The 22664-nt window shown below is 40.4% G+C and overlaps 1 protein-coding gene across 4 annotated transcripts in view; it reads left to right on the top strand.

Moving 5' to 3' along the window:
- The window catches only part of AIG1 (androgen induced 1), a 251447-nt gene that overhangs the window by 193428 nt on the left and 35355 nt on the right, over positions 1 to 22664 (top strand). For 2 of the 4 annotated variants that reach the window (XM_046006578.1, XM_046006580.1), the window contains exon 4: positions 7636 to 7751. The exons of the other annotated variants lie outside the window; for them this stretch is intronic. In XM_046006578.1, coding sequence (XP_045862534.1) covers positions 7636 to 7751 — 116 coding nt within the window. The remainder of the gene's footprint in view (positions 1 to 7635; positions 7752 to 22664) is intronic. 4 annotated transcript variants of the gene reach the window in all.

Here is a 22664-nt window from a genome sequence, read left to right as displayed (position 1 = left end):
CCCTCTACTGACTCTGGATCTACAGTTGCCCCAAGAGAAGAGCTGCCTCGCTCTGTGCATGTCCCCACCTGGCCCTGCTTCTTCCTGGATTCTTCAAATGTTTGACTTATTTGGAGAGCCCAGAAGCTTTGCAAAGTTCGGAGCAGTGAGCATTTTGTGATTTTTGCCAGTCATCTCTGATGTCACCTTTTCTTACATTTTAGATCATGTTTTGCTAATACGAGGGGCTTTATCTTCAAACTCAGAAATTCCTTCTTGCTTTATTACAGAATAAGATTTCTCACTTTTACTTTTACTATCCCCCATTTAATCTACACGTGTATGTTGGGGGGAGCGAACAAAATATTGAATTACAATATGGAATGTATAACTTCCTGTATCTTAGAGCATTTTTCCATGATATTTTTATTTGTGATAGACCTGTAAATTGTTAGGACACCTTAGGGACTCTCCCTTACCCCATCCTGCCAGGAAGGTCTGGTCATTTCTCCAGCCCTGCATGCAGCCTGGGTCACCCCAAGAATGCAGGTGCATGGTGACCCCTGTGCACACGCACACACATACAACCAACCTTCAGCTTTTTATTTATAGTCAAAAGTGGTCATAGGGATATAAGAAACCATAGATATCCTGACAAATGCAAAGATAAGAACTGTGGTTTACCTCCGTGGGGACCACTGTGAGCTCTACGTACAGCAGACACTCTGGAAACAAGGCCCAGCAATCTTATTTTTAAGAAGCTTATCTGGTGATTTGATGTACACATTGCCTTGAGAATGCACCCAGAAGTCTGCCTGTTCCCCCAGATGCACGGAGGTGGATATGGGGCTGCCAGGTTTCTTATTATCCAGCTGAGCAGGGGCTGGTAGATGATACCTTACATTCAGAAGCCAGCTTTGCCTCCAAGGAAGAAATGATTTTTGTCTAGAGTTCACGTGGTATGGGAGCTGTACTTTCCTATTAAAAACTATTCTGGAGAGAAGGAGGAAGAGCTGAGAAATGGCAGTAGAACATGCTCTTCAGATCTTTAGTTTATTTTGTATTGTACAAAAACAGTAGTCTAGATTCTAGAGCTCTAAAATCATCTTGAGCAAGTTCCCTAATTCATTCATTCTGCTGGCCTGAATTCATGCCATCACACAGCATCATTTTATCCTTCTATGTATTCCCCAGCAAAGTTTATTCTAAGACTCCCCTTTTGGTGTAGGCCACTGATGGCCATCACAGATAATCAAAATGTCTTTCCTAGGAGCCTGTCCAGATCCTCCTCATGCCTTGTAAATCCATTTCTATAATCCTGTTAAATACCCTTAAATTGTTTCATCAATACCTCAACTTCCTATCATCTTCTTTTCATTTTTCTGGCAAAAGAACATCTGTTCATAAATCAAATAATTCATCACTTAAAAGGTAGAGCTACAACTCGTGGGTAATCTATTCCAGTGCATTGACGGTGTAGCTCTGATAATAGATAAAATAATTTATGTGGCACAGGGACCAGGCATTAAGCAATATTGAATCAAGTAGCGAAAAGGTAATTCCCTCTCAATTTCTTTCAATCCTTCTGATTCTGTTTAGGGGAGTCTCTATTTCATGCTAGTACATCTTTAATGCCTCTCTAATGCTTACTAACCTCCCTACAACATCAGTTAGTTTTCATTGTATTTGTTTTTGTGATTGTCTTCTATCAAGTGATATTCTATTTATGAGAGTTTATAAGTCTCTTAAGTTTCCCATTAAATACATGTATTTTTTTAATCTGAGTCAAATTAAGAATACTTTTTTAAAAATGAGATGGCTTGAGACAGGATTACAGTATGATTTTTTTTTTAAAGATTTATTTATTTATTTGACAGCGAGAGAGAGAGATCACAAGTAGGCAGAGAGGCAGGCAGAGAGAGAGAGAGAGGGAAGCAGGCTCCCTGCCGAGCAGAGAGCCCGATATGGGACTCGAGTCGATCCCAGGACCCTGAGATCATGACCTGAGCCAAAGGCAGCAGCTTAACCCACTGAACCACCCAGGCGCCCCTACAGTATGATTTTTGACTTTAGTATGCCCTAGGCACTTTGCGGGCCTTTCTGACATTTACTTATATGTGTGTGTGTATATATATAAATACACACATTTAAATATATGTATTTTTATAAATATTTATTATAGATTTTATATATTTATATGTATGTATTATATATGTAACCTTTTATGACTGCATTATATGAAGATGGATATAATCATCAACTCTACAAGTTCATTTTTTTTCTTCTGATTGTAGAAGAAACTGAAAACATTTTCATGGCCTTTGGACACCCTGTCTACCAAGCCTAACACCTGGGTGACCCCTAGTATGGGATGTAGCAAAGCTTAAAATACTAGTTTATCATGACTGAAGTTTGAAGTGCACTAGTTTAATGCAACCCCCTCACTTTACCAAAAAAAAAAAAAAAAAAAAAAAAGTACTGAGCTTCACAAATGTAAAAGAGCCTGACTAAAGTCTTATCATGTGGTAGGAAGGATACAATCAGAACTAGATCCCAAATGCCAGTTCCCTGATCTTTCTAGTTAATTACACTGCATTCTTCCTTGGAGCCTCTCCTGCAAAGCCTTTTTCTTATCCCATTTCCTTCACATCATAATTGAATTATGGGTCCCTCCTTGAATCTAGCCCTCTGCTCAAGGCTTGGTGTCTCCATGCAGAGGTAACAACACCTGGTGGATCCTCCGCGGACTGACTTTTGCCTTGGGATGCTGGTCAATTCATAGTGGTAATCACTGCGCCATAAAGGAGACACACCTGAACCACATTAAGAAAATCCACAAAGGATGCCAAAACCAAGATGGATTTGGGCTTCCCTTTTTGGACGCAATTTTTTGAACACAGTCTCATTAAAATTAGTGGCGCTGGAAACTGGAGCTTGGGATAGGAGAACTGCTTATATTTTAGATCAGTGCTTTCCAGGGCAGAGTTGATAGATTAAATCAAAGGTTTATTCATTGGGCTCTCAACCTTTCATCTGACTTAGCACTTACAAACAAACAGTAGAACCTCAGTAACTCCGCTGTGGGCAATTGTTCTATTGACAATGCACTGCAGAAAACAGTCCAGTGCAATTCTTAAGAACCCCCTCTGGCAACCAGATTTTATCTTTCTTTACTCATTCAAAGTCTACCGAGGAACCTGAGGAAACTTTAAAATATATTTGTGGGGACAACCGGGTGGCTCAGTCAGTTGAGCACTTGTCTTTGGCTTAAGTCATGATCTCAGGGTCCTGGGATCAATTCTCAAGTCAGGCTTCTGCTTAGCGGGGAGTCTGTTTCTCCCTCTGCCCCTCCCCTCTGCTCATGCTCTCTCTCTTTCTCTCACTCTCAAATAAATAAATAAAATCCCTAAAAAATAATAATACAAAATAAAAGGTTTTTGTGTTTGAGAAATAGAAACCGTCATTCTTGAATATACCTTTTTTTTTTTTTTTAGTTTTCATATAATCTTTTATTGAAGTATGTTCCTTTGTGGTTCTTAAGTAGCTGCGCATTCCACTGTACCACTGTTGATATCGTCTACGATGTCAGGAGGATGGCGGCCATCAACATTGCAGCCCACAAACTAGGAAGTTCCCAGATTCTCTTTAATGGCTCCAGAGAGCTCTCTGATTATAGATTGGTAATGCATCTGTTGGGCAATGTTGACAATTTCATCAAAAGTGAGACTTTCACTATACTTGGTGGTTTTTTGTTTCCCTTTATCTCTGACTGGTTCCTGGGGGCCTTTGACAATAGGGCACAGACAGAAGGTACTACTCAATCTGGGCCTATTCCAAATGGTCAGTTTCACTGTCATGTTCAGACCCTTCTGGTCACCTATTGCCTTGCATGTCACCAACTTTTTTGGGAGACAGACCCAAGGTCCAGTGTTGGAGCTTGAGGTAGGTGTGGCATCGACTCCCCAGCTCACGAACTCGGTCTGTGACTTTGATCTCACTGGGGTGGAGTTTGGGCCACATGACAAAGGCAGCTCCCAGATGAACCAGGGGCTGGATGACCAAGAACGTTACACCTTGACCTCCTCTGGGCCGAAAGCTGGAAGAACTGCCTCCAGCCATCTTTTTCTTTTTTCTTTTAATTTTTTATTTCTTATTTTTTTATAAACATATAATGTATTATTATCCCCAGAGGTACAGGTCTGTGAATTGCCAGGTTTACACACTTCACAGCACTCACCATAGCACACACCCTCCCCAATGTCCATAACCCTGCTCCCCCTCTCCCAACCCCCATTCCCCCCAGCAACCCTCAGTTTGTTTTGTGAGATTAAGAGTCACTTATGGTTTGTCTCCCTCCCAGTCCCATCTTCTTTCATCTTTATCAGTGTACCACTGAGAAGTCCTAACATTATGCCAGCTGGTTTTATTATTATTCAGAATGCTTATATGCCATAGGAAAGAACACATTTGGCAATTTTTTTTTCTTTTCTTTTTTCTTTTTTTTTTTTTACAGTGAAGACCTCTTTGTTTATTTTGAGGCTCAAGCAAAAAATAGTTCTGGTCAATTGAGTGACAATGTAAGTGATCTTCAGTCATGCATTCCCATAGGTTTATTGAGTCAAATATTACTTAACTATATCTGTGACGAATACAGTTCTGATGTAGAAAACAGAGCCTGGCATTTGGAAACAGAGCTGGTCTTGAACCCTACTTCCAGACATACTAACTCTTTGATCTTGGGCAAGACAATGATCTTTTCTGAGTGTTTGTTATCTCATCTGCAAAATGTAGTTAAAAATTCCCATTATAAATGTTACTTTGAAGATTAAATTATCTCCACGAGTATTTATTGAGCATCTCCCATGTGCCAGGCACTTTTCTACAAATACCACAGTGAACAAAACGTAGAACTACTGCTTTTGTACAGCAGGTGGTTTTGAATGGACTTGAGTATTTCCTTCCTGGTTCTTAAGTCATTCAAGCAGAGTGTTGCCTGGGAGTGGATTAGAACTGGATTTCTTTTAGCTGTAGTTCTAAAATAATTATCCCTCTTGTTGCTACAGATTTTGGGTTACAGTTGAGCTGCTGAAGATTACTTAGAGATTCAGCAGACCCGTTTATAGATTTTTACCATTTTCTTAATTTATAAAACCTTAACTACCTGCAGAGCAATGTTTATATTTGCTATAAATATTTTACACTACTTTTACTTTTGTCAATATGTACTGTTTAACAGTAAACATCATTTGCATTACACATTTTTAGAGAGGGAGATATACATTCTTCAGTGCTTGAAAATTCTGAATGATATGCTGTTACCCAAGATTTGCCACTGGGCCAACTGGCACACAGAAAGATCTTATGTCACTGATTATGTCATTGATGGAACAAGTAGCTCCTTGATGATGCCATTAATGAAGTGATCTAGAAAGATCTTCATTTTCCAGAGATTTTCTGTCTGGCATCATCAAAATACATCCTAACCCTTCTAGGTATGACATCTGATAATCAACAAGGAGGCTAAGTAAAAGAATGATAACTGGATAACTAAGAATATTCAGATTAGTTATTTGAACTTATATAATTTTATAGAAAAGGGATGATTTTCTACTCAGTTTGGAGTAATGGATGAAGAGGTAGAATTTAAATGTTTTTTAATATTAATAAATCAAAAAATAATATAGCACCATGGTTCTGTAACTCACACAGGCCACCAGAGTCAGTTAGCACTATCTTCAGTGTAAAATAGTTAATAATTCCCGTTAAGAATGTTGGGTTTTTTTTTTCCTGTATGAGATTTGATAAGACTTAGACTTATTGTTAGCTATACATTTGAATTTTACACATGAATGCACAATTGCAAAACTACTGTTGGCTTCTCAAACTGTTGGTGAAACTCCAAGCCAACGTCAACTCAGGTGACTAGATTATAGTGAATAAAACAATAAAATAGATCTTTAAAACACATCCTGTCTCTGTATCAACACACATGCATATTTTGCATGGTTCCTTTCAAAGCTAATTATACTGTTTTAGAAAAACAATAGAGAAGCAAAGAATAAGGAAATATAAAGCTACCCAACTGTGGAATCACCCACCTGATATTTTAGGAATACTGGACTCTAATTACTAATCTATTGGCATTTGGCATAGTTACCTAGAGGAGAACATTTAAAGCAAAGAATTTCCACTATCTTTGTAGTTCTTTAAAAATCCTGTATTTCTGTTTTTTCTATAAATATAAGCAATCCGTTGCTTCTAAGATGTTCACTTTGCTATCACTACCATGTGTTTTCCTGTCAAGGCCCACCTGCCACCTGATGCCATGATACTTATGAGAGTTTGAAAATTATAATATTCAATTTCCTGAATTTTCCTTGAATATTTAAACAATACAGGAAGAGGAGAGCAAAGATTCTTTCATGGCCATTAAGGAGGTACTAAGTAGAATTCAAACTTACTCGTGGTTCAGTTCTCAGTTCTGCCATCTTCTTACTCTTGAGAAACTTCAATGTTGGAAGATAAATCTATATCCTAACCCAGTTTTACCCATGAAGATCTTTGTCCCTTACATCTGTTCATCAAATTTCAACACCAGGATAAACTGACTTTCCTTACTTCTTACCAAATTTCATCCCCATCTTGGCCCACTGAACTGAGCATCAGAGTGGTCACTGAGTCCAAAAAACAAATGGGAAGGTCCCATCAAGCTTCTCTGTAGTGGGTCTTCAAACATCATATCTAGATCCATATTCTGCTGGTAAAAACCAGTACATCCTTTCTGGAAACTAATTTGACATTATTTCTTAACCTGCTGCTATTACACACATAATTTGGCATTATGCCTTTAACTATAAGAAAATTATTTAACATTCGAAGAATTCTATGAAAGATATTCATCATGAAATTTTTCATAAATTAATAATTTAAAATCTTTTACTACTTAATGTCCAAGAACAGGAATTGGCCAAATAATTTTAGTATACCTAATATACCCATAAAATGGAGTTTCGAGCAACTATAGTTAAGGTTAATATTCTAGAAGAATTTCTAAAATGGCATATTAAAAATTTTCATGTTGGGGCACCTGGGTGGCTCAGTTGGTTAAGTGTCTGACTCTTGATTTCGGCTCAGGTCATGATCCCAGGATTGTGAGATCTAGCCCCCAGTTTGACTCACGCACAGGGAGTGGAGCCTCCTTAATATTCTCTCTCTCCCTCTGCACCCCCCCCAAAATTCTCATGCTATAGTCCCAAAACAAAATTCTGTGCACAGTATCATCTTAACTATGTACAAATAATATAAACAAGGGGGAGGGAAAACATCTACCAAAATATTAACAGTGGTTATTTTTATTCCTTTCTTATGTTCTAATTTTTTTCCTATACATCCTTCAAAATGACTGAAATTTCCTGTGACAGTTATAAAAAAAATAAAATTTTAAAAATTCAGATATAGAAGAAAAACACCAGTAGAGTAATCGATGGATCACATGTTTTCTTATCCATCCTACATCTTAGACAAGCTGTATAAAGCTGCTCTCTGCTATGGTGCTTTTGCTAGGAATTTGCACTATCCCTTCTCCTACTGGAGACAAAACAAGTATTGAGGGGCGATGATAAGAATCTGTGTCACCTGCTCTCTGTTCTTTTTCAGCACACAACAGTTTTGCCCTTTATATTAATCGAGATGAGGACATCACACCATGCGTATCCCAGCAGGAGCAGCGGACTCGCCGCCATATGTACCTTCTCTGTTGGCTATATATTATGGTAAGGACAGTGCCTGCTGGGCTTTCGTATTGTATTAGATTTTGCACTGCTAAATTTGGGCACATATTTCATTATGGTTATAATCACTAACAGATTCACACTGCGTGCCTCATTTGGTCCAGGACCTGGGCTTTGTCTCATTTCCCCAGATGCTTATATTTTTAGAAAGTATATGCCAAACCTCACACAACAGGAATTTGTTGAACAATCCCATGTAAGCAATGGTTCTTCCAAGGCTACATTTTTCAACTCTTTTTCAAACTAAATGTTTTTCTTGGACAGCAGTTTTATTACTTAAGGGCTTTTTGCTTGGGATTTTTTTTGTTGTTGCTGTTGTTGGTGAGCAAATGCAAATGAGGACAGAAGAAATGGCCTCTTTAGAGGAGTGATCTTAAATTTCATAGGAAACAAGTGAAAACGGACATTCTCCTGAGTCAGTTTAGAACCTGTCTTACAATTAGTGATTATGCATAATAGGCATTTAAGGGGTGTGTTTTGTTTTTTAATTGGGATAAATAAATTACAAGAAATCTCCACTTGCTCTGTTGGGCACGAATAAGTCTCAAGTGGGTGGTGCCACATTTATTTGATAACAGCACAGTTGACTGTTGGGTTTACTTCACATTAGTTTCAGTTCTTACCATATTTTAATATTTCAAAATTTCAAAAATTTTTTAAGACAGAATTTCTTACTTCTCTTTAGAATTCCAAGCCCTCTTTGAAGGACTAGTACACATAGAAGAGGTCCCACCCACCAGCACTTCTGCCTCTCTTGTCCTGAGTTCTGGGTCACTATCCCCTCCCTTAAGCCTCAAGGACTGCATCACTTTCTTCCAAACACCCCCAGAACTGTATTTAATCCCTCAAAATCCCAGAGCTTTTTGGGAGGCCCAGTCTCTGTGGAGCGTTTGCTCTAGCCAGCCCAAAGTACAAAATAAAGTTCAATACAGTACTTCACGTACTTTGTGTGAATGACCACATAATGCCCCAGATCTGACCAGAAAGGAAATTTATTTCTAGGAAGTCATACCCTGTAGCTAGATCTAAACGGACATCCAGATGAAAGACCCCAGAACAAACATGCAGCAATGCTCATTCTATCTGCCATTTCATTGACTAGTCAAAGTCCGTTGGAAAACAAAGTCTGTTTGTTTTCCTCATCACTTTCTAGATTTTTTTTTGTTTCAACCTAAAATGTTAAGTACTGATTTTCTCTAGTAGAAAAAGTCCAGGGCACATGGGTGGCTCAGTCAGTTAAGCAACAGTCTTTGGCTTCGGTCATGATTCTGGAGTCCCAGGATTGAGTCCCATATCAGGCTCCCTGCTGAATGGGGAGTCTGACCCTCCCCCCTCTTGTGCTTTCTCTTTCTCTCACTCTCTCTCTCAAATAAACAAATAATATCTTTAAAAGAAAGAAAGAAAGAATCCAAATGATCAGGGCTTACAGGTGAAGTGTGACTAAAATTATGTTTCCAAAAAATGAATATACATACTTTATATATATGAATTTGACATTCAAATGACTCTTATCTTTCAGAAGATCATGTAGGGAGGCTATGAATTATTCCAGAGATGCATTCATCTTAAAATCAAAAATCATTAAAAAATCAAATCCCTCCCTTGCTCCCAAAAATATAGTCTCATTACTTTGTGCTCATATTTGCTTAGCTGTAGAAAGAGAAGCTTTTTTCTCTGAGATCTCTGGGTATATTTCTGTGAATTCATTTATACACTATTAAATTATCTGAACCTTATAGAGTCCCAGAAGTCTCATGAACTATGTATTTTCTGATAACTTTTCTTCCACTGTGGGTACACTCAGTCAACGTTTCAAAGAGACACATGGCAAATACCACATAGTCTTCATTAAAGACCCCCAAGATCCCTCATTAAAATGAATCATTACTCATGCTCTTCATGCCAAGTGAGGCTTGCCAGGCCTGCATACTCCCTAAGTAAACCAGTACTTGTTTGGACATGTATTGCATTAACCAGCAAATTCTCTCAGATTTGTTCTGAGAGAGCTTTCAAAGTAGACTTTTTCCTTTGGTGTTCTGCCCTAGGTATTCATAGCTATGCCAAGAGCTAAACAATGCCCCTCATATCCTGTCATAGTATATAAATCCAAGGATTTTCATTGTTATCAAAAAGGTACTGGCTTTTGCTCCTTCCAGACTATCTCAAAGCTGTCATACCAGTGACATGATAGTAGAAGTTTCAGGATATGAGATCTTTTGGTAGCATACCAGGATTGTAACTGGACATTCCAGAACTTCATGCCAAAATGGAAGAAAGCATTCCTCTTATCATATGCTAATTATAAAACAAATAGATCTCCCCTGCCATCCCCTGCATGGTTGAGCTGAATCCGTACCTCTGCATCTGCTGGCCAGACTGTCTGTGCTTTGCTCTGATTCCCACTTGCTGTCCATTCCCACATGGCTCCCGCTCCACCTAAACCTGTTCTCCTTCTAGATTTGGATAGCCAAAGTTGCAACAGCATATGGGAGATTTCACTCAGAGACTGGAGCCCACTGAGCAGCCACCCTGAGCAGTTCCATTTCCCAATCCCTATTTCAATCCTCCCAAACTGAGCATCAGAAGTCGTTCCAGACTCCTTTTCTACCTCCTTCTGCTTCCCACCATAACTCTCTCCACTTCCCCAGAGTCTGGGACACCAGCATCTCCCTATCCACTTATGGTGGGCTCTCAATACCTTATCTACACGCATCCCCTCCATCATCATTCACCCACACATTCTGTGCACCCTAGTTGTGGGGTTTCCCCCTAAAAAAATAGGATGACCTGTATTAGCTTATGCAGGATACAACACAGAGGTCCTCTTGCTTTCTAATGCAACTGTAACTAATAGGAATTGTAAGGAATACCATTCTTCTGAGTTCTCTGCCAAGTGCTTTTAAAATATGTTATTTAGCTCCCCAAATAGCCCTTCGAGATAGGCATTATTTTAGATGGGCCTATTTTACAGATAAGAAAACTAAATAGGCCTATTTTACAGATAAGAAAACTAAAGCTTAGAGAGTATATGACTTGCCCCCCCCCCAAAAAAGCCAAGTATCCTTGTTGTTGCCAGATCTGGAATGCAAGCATTGTGTGTCCACAGTCTGTACAATTCACATGTTCTCCACTGCCTTCTTCTGGGAGAAGAGTACCTCTGTGGGTGAATAGATTGTGTGTTTAGTTTTTGTTTTGTTTTGAAGCAATACATCAGAAGCAGCATGTCAAATAGTTAAGACTACTTCATGGGTTAGAATTCTGACTCCTTCACTTAACTTTCCTGAGCTCTAACTTAGTCAGATGTGAAATAGGGACAAGGACCTCATGGGGCAGTTTTGAGGATTCAGTTACAGTATATAGAAGCCATAGAACAATACCTGACACAGTAAAAAATTTTTATATTTTTCTTTTATTGTCAATAGTTGTAGTAATAGTAGTAGTAGTAGTAGTAGTAGCAGTAGTAGTGTTGGTATTTCTATACGTACTGTTCTGAGGACAATGCAGAGAGTGTTTTCTTATCAATGGTCTGAGAATTTTAGTTACAATGTTGTAAGCCTTTTGCTTTTACTTTCATTCCTTCTCACTCACTCATACACTCTTCACTTTAAAAACCCAAAATAGCCCTAAAGGAAATAAAAATATCACTTTTGTTTGCTTTTTAAGTTTAAAAGGACATCAGGAAATCCTGAAGCAGAACTGAGTAAAACAGAGAGCTTTAAGATCATGGAATGTGATATGCAATGAATGAATCATTGAACATTATATCAAAAACTAATAATGTACTAAACATTGCATAATCAAATTTAAATTTAAAAAAAAAGATCATGGAATGTTGACCACTGTCATCCTCTAGTTGACAAATTCTGTGAGAGACGGTATCCTTAGTCTACCTGTACAGGATTTCTCCTGGTGGCCAATCTGTTCTTTGGCTGGGGTCCCCCAGCACCTCACATCTTTGTCTCCCTGTATAGCATTTGTGCTACTCACTACTTTGCTTTTCAATCTGAAGGACACTGCTTTGCTTTTCAGCAGTGGGTCTCTTCTGTCCTGAAGTTTCTTCCATTCCCTGCCCATTCTTCCCTCCCATGGTGGTTCTCATTCAGTAGACCCCACATGAGATCTCAGGGCCCATGCATAATACTAACACTAAATGCAAAGCACAGCAGGAGCAAGGAGGCATTAGGGAAGGGGAGAAAATGAGTCATAGGTCTTTCTTCTAATGGATAAACATTTCTTGTCACTACAGTGAGCTTATTTAAAGCAGAATAGAGATTTCTGTTGTCTCTGGGCCCTAATGGTTTTTTATAAATTTCATATTCCAAATCTCATTACCCCAAATGTGTCCATTGTGCAACTTCTCAAAATAGAAAACAAAACAAAGTAAAATCAAGATGAAGGATGATCATTCTTACATGACACAGCCCTAAACTGCCCTAAATCAGAGTTCTAGCTCCATCAAACTTGATTATACTTTAGTTATGCAATTGCAGATTATTTTTGCTCTCCTACTGAAACTCTTCTTTATTTCTTCAAGTTTGTGCTGGAAACAAATATTGTTTCTTTAAAACAGAGGGAAAAAAATCTTAAAAATAAGATTGTACTCAAATTTAAGTCTTGGGAGGAATTTTTAGCCATGAACAAGTAAAATTTTTAGCGTAAAATTCACACCCTCTTCACTAAAAAAAGTGACATTTTAGACCATGTAAATTTTAGACATGTGACGTCCCCTACTTAATTGGATGCTGCTTCACCAGCTGAGTAAACCGAACAACATGTCGTTTTCTGACCAGCAGATGATATCTTCCTTTGTTGAACTTGAATCTTTCACTCTACCGTAACTGCCTGTCCTGATGACTTTGACATCTCTAACAGCATGTGAAAGTTTTCCTGATGTCCTGGCAGTGGAGAACAGGGACCAAGGTGAAAGAGTAATGCAGCATATGCCTCACATTCTGAAGAAAGGGGCCTTTCTTAGGGCCTATAAAAGACAGCCCAAACACTTTGTTCTCTTACACATCACCAAAGCCATCCACACTCTTTGCCATGCCTATCTTCCTAACTTTCCTTCTTCAGCCTGGCTAGGGAGAAAGAGTGTCTTTGCGGTCTTGAGTTGAGGTCTGGAGGAGCCATTGGGGAAGGAATTGCCTCCCCACATTCACCAAAACCAAGTATAAGAGGCTCCAAAAGAACCCTTGGTAAATCAGGTATAAGACAGAAATCTAACTTAGGAAGAGATTTGTGAACATTCATTTGCCTCCTGCCTGAGCAGGAGGGAGGGAGGGAGGGACAGTTGTAAAGCAGCCTATGACCACATCACTTGTATGTGGCTAAGATGGATGTGTTTCTTGTGGATCTGGTTTGACATTGAGGGAGAGCACTAGGCTCAGCTGTCTTAATGGTGGCCCACCCAAGAAGGCCAGCCCCTAGGCAGGGGTTTCCAAACAGCAAGAAATTATAGCATCCTGCCATGAGCAGGACCCAGTCCATAACCCACATATGGAAATTCTGAATTAGAGAAGCCCCTCAGAGACCCCTACAAACCTCACACATATGTACCACATGCAAAAGAAGGCATCTGAACATCAGCCTCACAGCATTTATCAGTGGAGAGCGGGTACTAGCAAAGATAAAGGGGAAACCACTTGCACAGCCATGGATGGTGAAGTCAGGAGTTATTCATCCTCCTCCCATTTCCCCTCCCAGATCCCCAGCTAGGAAAGCGGCATCCCAGAACCAGGCCATGCCCTTCCCATTCTACTTCAAGGTACTGGAGGAGGAGACAGAACAAAAATACAGAGCCCCCTTCCGCTCAAGACTCTGGCAATAATTCTGGTATGTTCAGTGCAGGCAGAAGGCTTGTGTTGGAGCTGAGTGAGGGGAGAGTGACCAGAGACCCCTGGAGTGGAGGAAGGATTATGTAAGCCTTGTAGGATATGTAAAGACTGTGTCCTTAGCTCATACTGAAATCAAGAGTTATTGGAAGGTTTTGAACAGAAAACTGACGTAATCTGAGACATTTTTAAAGGATTATTTTGGCTACTATGTTGAGAATGGACTGCAGGCAAGCATGGAGCAAGAAAACAATTACAAAGCTATAGAAGTAATCCTTTCTAGGAAGCAGTGGCGTGGTTTGGACCAAGGTGGTAGAAATGGCAGTGTGAGAACTAGACGAATTCTGGATATATTTTGAAGATAGAGCCAATAGGATTTCCTACTTAATTTTGACCAAATCTAAATTAAACTCTGGGTTCAGCCCTTCAGTACCTCTTTAATTTGATATGGTGGGCAGAATAATGGTTCCAGAAATGTCCACATCCTAATCTCTAAGATTTGTGAATGTGTCAACTCACATGACTTTGCAGATGTGATTACATTTAAGACCTTGGGTGGGGGAGGTTAGCCTGCATTATCCAAGTGGGCTCAAACTGATCATCTGGTTTCTCTGCTGCGGTTAGATGGGAGCAGGACTGTGGGAGAAAGGTCAGATAGATATTACAGGAAAAGGACCCAAACCATCACTGCCAGCTTTAAAGATAAAGGAAGCGGACCATGAGTCAAGTAACGTGGGTCACTTCTAGCAGCTACAGAAGTCAAGGAGACGGATCCAGAAAGAACACAGCCCTGCCGACATCTTGACTATAGCCTCATTAGACCTGAGTTGGACTTCTAACCTACAGAATTGTAAGATAAATGTGTGTTATTTTCAGCCACAACGTTTGTAGCAATGTATTATACCAGCAGTAGAATACTTACACATTTGAGCAGAACACTTAGTCTCTGTTGGCCTCAATTACTACAATGGAAAAAAAAGAGTCATGACACTTAGGCAGGATTACTGTGAAAATCAGAAAAAAGTGTGTAGGGGCTCCTGGGTGGCTCAGTCGGTTAAGTGTTGGACTCTTGATTTCTGCTCAGGTCATGATCTCAGGGTGGTGAGATCCAGCCCCATTATTATCAGGATCCATGTTGAACGTGGTGCCTGCTTAAGATTCTTAAGATTCTCTCTCTCCCTCTGCCCCTCCCTCCCCACCCTCAGGCTCGCTCTCTCTCTCTCTCTCTCAAAAGGAAAGCAGGAAGGCAGGAAGGAAGGAAGGAAGGAAGATGTGTGTAGAACGCCTGCCACATAATTGGCACTTAGTCCGGTAGCCATTGTTGTTGTTCTGTTTATATGCTAAGAATACTCAGACCAAAAGTAGCCTAACTCAGTCCCTTTCTGCATGTTTCTTCCCTCATTAACCTCTTGTGCCTGTTCTGGGAGGGAGGTGGAGGTCCAGATCCTTGAATTCACACCATCTTCTGCTTGCTTTGAGCAGATCTCTGATCGTCTCCGAGCCCTCATTTTTAGCAGACCTCTTCCCTTGCTTTGAGCAGATCGCTTATCGTCTCCGAGCCCTCATTTTTACTACCTTTAAAAAAGGAGTAACATTTGCACTACAGAATTGCCTTGAGGATTAAGAAGCACATGGGCCCCTTGGGAAATGATTGTGTCTTTCCTTCCTCCCACCACAAAAATCCTGACTGTCTGAGAAGTGTATGGGAAAGTTCCATTTCCTTCTCTCTCTTGTCCCCACAACTCTTATTTTCATTTTATCCTCTGCTCTTCTTATGGATTCTGGTTCTGCTTCAGGGGCTTCATGTCCCCTCACAACCTATTAAGAATGCTAAAGGGTTTTCTGAAAATTTCTTACAGTTCGAACATTAAGTTATTTCCCAAGCTCTGCTTTTCCCCTGAGAACCAAAAATGTCATTGTTTTCCCATTATTCTGATCTGCTTATTTTTACAAACACGTTGTTGAGATGAGTTGTTGTTTTCTCATCTTCTGGACAATGGAGGACTTACCAACGGAGAGTATGGCTTGCACTCAGCCCCTCAGAATGCTCACTTGGGTGTTGATTAAATCAGTTCCTTAGATCTGCATCTGGACAGAAAAGGCTTGTGTGTATAATCCATCTCAGTTCCCAGTACTTATTATTCTGAATTTTGTCTTCTCTAACCCCAACAGCTGGTTCTCAGACTTGCTGAGAGCACATGAAGAACTAGAATTCCCCATATGCTGTTAACCATGCCCCCCACCCAAAAACCATCTTCTATGTGGTTATGACCTTTCCCACACTTCCCAGCAGGACATCCGTACCAACTTCTTTTCTCTATAGTCTAGAATCAGCATTTTGATGCTGCTTGTGTCCTCTATGTTACTTGGCAATTTTACTTTGCATTTCCTCTACCTGTTCTGCCAGTCCTCTCTCCACCTCCAGCTCATATTCCCCAGTGATCTCCCAGCAGATGACCTTGTATTTCACGGAGACTCTAAAAGACTTTAAATAGGAACTCTTTCCATTTCTTCCTATAGACATCTTTACTGTACCCACTCCCTCCTTATGACAATAGGGGAAGAATTTCTATACCACCTCTCTTCCATTGATATTGTAGCAGGTTTTTTTTTTTAAATATTTATTTTTTATTTTTATTTTTTATTTATTTGACAGAGAGAAATCACAACTAGGCAGAGAGGCAGGCAGAGAGAGAGGAGGAAGCAGGCTCCCTGCGGAGCAGAGAGCCCGATGTGGGGCTCGATCCCAGGACCCCGGGATCATGACAGTGGGCTTTAACCCACTGAGCCACCCAGGCGCCCCTATTGTAGCAGTTTTGATACTAAATTATGCCCCTTCCTGAATCACTGTCTTCTCAGACTTGGATGTCACAATCTCCCAATTTCCCTCCCCATTCTCAAAACCATCCCTCATAGCATTATCTGCAGGCTCTTCCCACTCTACCCAAACCCCTGTGTTGGAGGACTTTGGAGCCCAGCCCTTGATCTTCTCCTTTTCTAATTTATTAACTTTTTAAATTTATTGTTGGAATACACCTTCTTGGAATCCACCTTCTTAACCATGATCCTTTTCTCTTACTGCCTAGTCTCCCTAAGTAAATTCATAAACTCTGCGTTTGGGATTTCTTCCATCCCAGATGTGCAGCTCAGAGCTCTCTTCTGATACCTACTCATAAGCCTCTCATGCTTGCAATTGTGCACTATACTCAAGCAGCACCTGGTTTCCCAACTGCACCCCAAGATTGTATTCCCTGAGCATTGCCATCCACCCAGAGGTTTATGCCAGAAATATATAAGACACCAACAACCCATCTTTCTGGGGCCTTCTACAGATGGTCATTCACCAATTTCTGGCTTCTATTCTTCCAAAGTACTTGAAGAATCTTTGCGCTTGCTCCCTCTCCACTGCCAACCCCATGCCCCAGCTTTTGTTATCCCTCTCCTGAACCACACACAGAACTGTCATCCCCCACCACCACATGCCTGTCCACTTGCAGGATCCTTGGGCACATCCTTTAAAAGCACACTGACCATGTCACTCCTTTGCTCAGAGAATATGGATGACTTCCCATTGCTTCTAGGAATAAAGTCCAAAGCTTATTTTCATGGCTTCAGGGACCTACATTATTCGACCACACTGACTTCTCTAGCTCCCTCATTCTCCTCTGCCCTCTTTGCTTGCTGGCTCCAGCCACAGTGACCTTCTCTCTAATGGTTAAGAGCAATCTAAATTTCTTCTAAGGTCAAAGCTTTCACCTTCCTCAAACCTCCACCCAACCTCCCTTTAGTCATACCCCCACAATTCTTCATTCTTCACATCTCAGCTTAACTATCTCTTTCTCAGGGAGGTCTTCTCTAACTCCCAAGACTGGGTTCAGCCTCTCTAGGGGACACTACTGTAATGCCCTGTTCCTTTCCATCTAAGGAGTTAAAAACAAGTTGTTGTTATGTGGTTATCTGGTTGATTTTTTTCAAAGACTGTCCTGCCCCCAACCAGATCCCCTCCATTCACTATCTAGAGCAAGAGAAAGGTCAGCAGTTGAATTGGTCTTAAAGAAAATAAAGAGAGCTTTCCTAGCTACAGTTTTAAATCTAAGGGTTAATACAAACACATTTCCTTTAGACATCACATCAGTCAAAATGTCAGAAAATATTCTTAAGATAGATTGTTTAATAAGAGAAATTGTGACAGTGTGTGAGTTCTAAAAGCAAGCACATAAGGTAGGGAAAATTTAAATTATATATATACATACACACACACCTACTTTACACTTAGCTCAATGGTAACCATATAAAGTAGTTTACAATATTCCTACACCCATTTCTCAATATTGAATTTTGGCTTGTCTCTTCTCCTGCCTGCCTAATTCATTTAAATTGCCAACTGAAGCTGATAGACTTCTAGAAAGAACCACACAGACTGAACTCCTTGCCAGAGTGTCATCCTATGTATGGGAGGTGACCCAGGTCATGTAATAAAAACATTTCAAGTAGAGGAAAGAGCCATTTATTAGTCAAATTATAGACTTTTCATATCCCCGAGGTGAGCCTTCTCTGTATCTTTGAGAATATGGGAGCATTTTGAAGGTTCAGAACACATTCTCTGGTGGCTGCAGGAGGGGATTACGTGAACAACTTCACAGTGACCGTTAGCCCTGCTCAGTCTCATCTTTGGCAGAGGGTTTCCACAGTCTGCAGACATTTGTGTCTCCCACAGCACCCAGCATTGGTGGTCTCCCCTGAGGCACAAATAAACACTGATTAAAAAAAAAAATCAGATGAGGACATATCTGTACCAGATTTGAGGGGATTTTTAAAAAGATTTATTTATTTATTTTTGAGAGAGAGAACATGAATGAATGCACATGGTGGGGGGCGGAGAGATGGAGAGGGAGAGAGAGTCTTAAGTGACATGGGGGTCAATCGCATGACTCTTGAGATCATGCCTGAGCAGAAACCAAGAGTCAGATGCCTAAGTGACTGCACCATCCAGCACTGCAGTACCAGATTTGAGTTTATGCCACAAGAGTAAAAAGAAATCTGCAGCCAAAATGACCTTTTGATTGAGATATAAAGGAAATGGCAAGAGAAACTTAGTCTAAAATAACTATGCAAAACTTTGGCTTTTATACATTTAAGTAGACCCATTTTCCTAGTAATTTTCAAAGACAAGGAACTAGCTTGATTATTATTATAACATGTTAATTCTCCCTTAATCTGAGAGATCTGGGTCAGTGTAGACTAGGGACAAGATTCGTTGCGTACAATGCTAAAAGACTCTTAAACAAGTGTCTGTTTCTCTATGATGTGTGTGGCATTGTGCTGGATACAGGTGGTAAATGATGTATGAAGCTTCAACTCTGACCTCAAGGAGCTGACAGTCTACTTAAGAATACAGAAAAATAAAAAAAACAATTACGTTACAGTTGATGTGGGCTGTTTATAATAATAGAAATACAGAAGGTTCTGAAAGTCCTGATGAACATTCCCTAACCCAGACTCATAGGGTCATAAAAGTCCTCCAAAAGAAGTGACATGAGAGCTGGCCCTTGAGGGGCCATAAAAAGGGCCAGGGTAAAAGCGGGTCAGGCAGAGAAAGGAGATGGCCTGGAAGCAAGAGATGGCAAATCATAGGCAAAGAAGTTCAGTGCACTTGGAACTGGCCACATTTTGTCCTCCTCCAGTCAGGACGAGCTCAGTTCTACCTTTCCTCTTCCCACTAGGGCTAGTTTTATTTTACCTCTCTACAACATCCTTGTTTGAAATTGTTTTGTGTGTGTTCCTTTGATTAGTTTGTTGGTTGGTTGGTTGGTTGGTTGGTTGGTTGGTTGGTTGGTTTGCCTGTTTCCCATGATGCCACACTGTCTCCGTATCCTGCTCATGTTCTCCTTGGCAGTCCCTGTTGATCTAGTCCCTCCCACATTCAAACCCTCTTCTCTACCTTTCTCACACTGTCTCTTGTCCCCTTTCCACCTCTTGGGCAGAGTGTTTTAAAAATGCATATGTCAGTCCTCCTACTTAAAACCCTTCAGTGGTTTGTTTTTTCCTGTTTGAATTTTTTTTTCTTTTTGGGTAGCACTTTTATTTTTCCTTATGCCATGATGTATCCCTGGGCTGTGATATTCTCACATAACAGTAGAAAAATAAGATGTGTAAGTCATCCTTAAAAGCTGAGAAATGATACCAAAATGTTACGTAAATTAAAACAATGCATAAATTTACAGGTATAAATACACAAATTGCTTTGCATCTATAACAAGTAGTTTAAGCCCTGTGCTTTTCTGTTAAAAACACATTGGATGAGAAGGAAAATGGAGTCCGAAGGCTTGGATTAGCTCTGTTTCCTAGCTCTGCTGGAGGACTGTAAGAAAGAAGTGACAATTAAAAAGAAAAGAAAAGAAAAAAGAAGTGACAGTTCATTCATAAAGTCTTGCCAGTCTCCTGAGAAATTCAGGAATTGCCATTAGTCCGCTGTGTAGATCTAATCAGGCCCCAGAGGAGTGAACAGCTCCCATGACATTGTCAGTCAGCCAAACGCCATCACATTAGGCCAAGTCCCCTCCATAAACACATTACACTTAGCCTCCCTTTGTCACACAGAATGCCCAACCGAATGTATAAACTTTAAGCCAAATGTATGTACACAATTTCAGAAAACAGAAGATCAAAAATAGCTAACTTGAGTACAATGCTAAACAGTGCCCTTTGCCTTCCTGTCAGACAAGGACAGGTTTCTTTTTAAAATGGCATGTTCCTGATAGGTAAGTCTAACAAGATGTATACCTCTGCCAGAGAAAACTTATATGTGTGAACTAACTTGTACAGAAAAGTGCTGTGTATCTGCTAGCAGTCCATTTAAAAGTATTCACAATGGCAAACAGACAGGTTAGACTCGTTGGAATTCTACCTGCTAATCCACATCTGCTGGAAGGTCAAAGGAGTAGCCAGATACTGTAATTGCACTCACAGGGCTGGTAATCTTAATTTTCATTGTAGTTGGCTCTGGGGCTGTGACATATGTGTTCTAAAGTCTGTAACACTGAGCTACTTGGTAAAATACCACCAGCCACGTGGCACACATTGTCCTGACATCCAGTCAGGACAATATAAGCCAATATAAGCATCACATCTCGTGGTTGCATTAAAGGCATTCTTGTGAATGCCATGATTCCATGCCTAGGAAGGGTGACTAGAAAGAGCTTCTGGGTCTAAGACCCTCTCCCTCCAGAGGGAAGTGATCTGGCCTCAGGGAGCTCAGGTCTATTCTCCAGAGAGGATGGGCGAACAGTGGTACCTCTTGGACATCCAGGATAGGGTGGCACCACTTCTCCTGAGATCATGTACAATTTCCTTCTCTTCTGCAGTAGTGTGGTTATAACCTTTAGAAATATTCTTCCAAGTCTTAGCTTGCCAGGCTCATAAATAAGCTAACAGGGGCCAGGCGTAAACCTCAGAAATGGGCATTGTGTGGGTGACAGGCAACACCATTATCCAAGTCTGTACACCCACCTGCGTATGACCTGGGATGGCACAGGCAGAATAACAACATGCGCAGCTGGGCTACTGGAGGTGTCAAAAAAGACCTCTGACAGATGGCCTTGAAGCTCAAGGTAGCTTCACTGAAGAAGAACATGGTGTTTCTCAGGAGCTACAGGAATCACTGCTGAAGGTGCACTGTCATTCCCCACCCACCAAGCAGGAAGAGAGCTTCATTCAATAGCATTCTTTGATGGGCAGATACGGCTCTTTTTCTGGGTTCACCACCCATATGATTCTCCCTCTACCCCATACTTACCATTATATCCTGTTGTGTGGGGCAGTAAATAACAGAACCAACCAGGCACACTGATTATCATCCTTAGCAGAGACATCTTTGTTCATACCTGAGCAACTGTTGAGGGAAAGAACTGTGACTTCTCAATTCTTGATACTTTGATTTCTGGCCTACACAAATGAAAAAAAAAAAAAAAATCTGGCCTTGAAGAAGTGACAGCATCTGGAGAACTTTTTATTGCTGAAACCCTTTAGTGGTCTCAAAGGCCTGTATAACTTCACCCTTGCCTAACTATGCCACCTCATCTCCTGCCCTTGCCTGCTCACCCTCTACCCTTCAGTTACATCTGTCTTCTTTCCATCCTTCAGACACACCATGCTCTCTCATGCCTCAAAGCATTCATGCCATGTCCTTCCCTCACCTGTCACTCTATTGTCTGGCTTTCCTTCCAGATGGCAAAGTTCTGAGGGTAGGAGCTATGCCTCTTGTGTTCATTGTAATACCCCCACCTCCTACCAAAATGTTAGGCTCAAAGCATGTGTTAAACACGAAAATGAATGAATAAGAAGAGACTGTAAGCAAATGTTAAGGTTTAGTGACCACACACTGGATGAGTTGGTATCTCTTGGCTTCTATTATCTTTGTGACATAAAAGGGTTTTTTTGTTTTGCTTTTTTTAAGGGGGAATAATACAATAAACCCCTACTACCCATCACCTAACTCCAGTAATCATCACTATATTGCCAAACTTGTTTCATCTACACCTGATACTTGTTGGATTTACGTAGATATATAATTTACATACAATCCAGTGGTTTTAGACTTCATGAGGTTGTGCAACCGTCACTATTATTAATTCCAGAACATTTTTATCACCCCCCAAATTACCTCTGTACCCCTTAAGCAGTCACTCCCCATTCTCCCCTCCCTTCAGCCTCTAGAAATGACTACCCTACTTTCTGTCTATATGAATTTTCCTGATCTGGATATTTCATATAAATGGAACTATACAATATGTGGTCTTCTGTGTCTGTCTTCTTTTGCTCAGCATGGTGTTTTTAAGATTCATCCATGTTGTAGCATGTATTAGCCTACATTACTTTTTATGGCCAAATAACATTCCATTGTCTAGATAAAGTACAGTTTGTGTATGCGTTCATCAATTGATGGGCATTTGGGGGTGGTTTCCTGCTTTTTGGCTAAGGATGGAAGTGTAAATGTATAAAGTATCCACATAGTTAAAGGGAGAAAGAGCGTATAAGGAAGCATAAGGATTTCAGGCCACGAGGA

The sequence above is a fragment of the Meles meles genome, chromosome 5, assembly GCF_922984935.1.
Source record: "Meles meles chromosome 5, mMelMel3.1 paternal haplotype, whole genome shotgun sequence".
Taxonomy (NCBI): Eukaryota; Metazoa; Chordata; class Mammalia; order Carnivora; family Mustelidae; genus Meles; species Meles meles.
The sequence above is the reverse complement of the archived record's forward strand: the minus strand, read 5'-3'. Positions and strand labels throughout refer to the sequence as shown.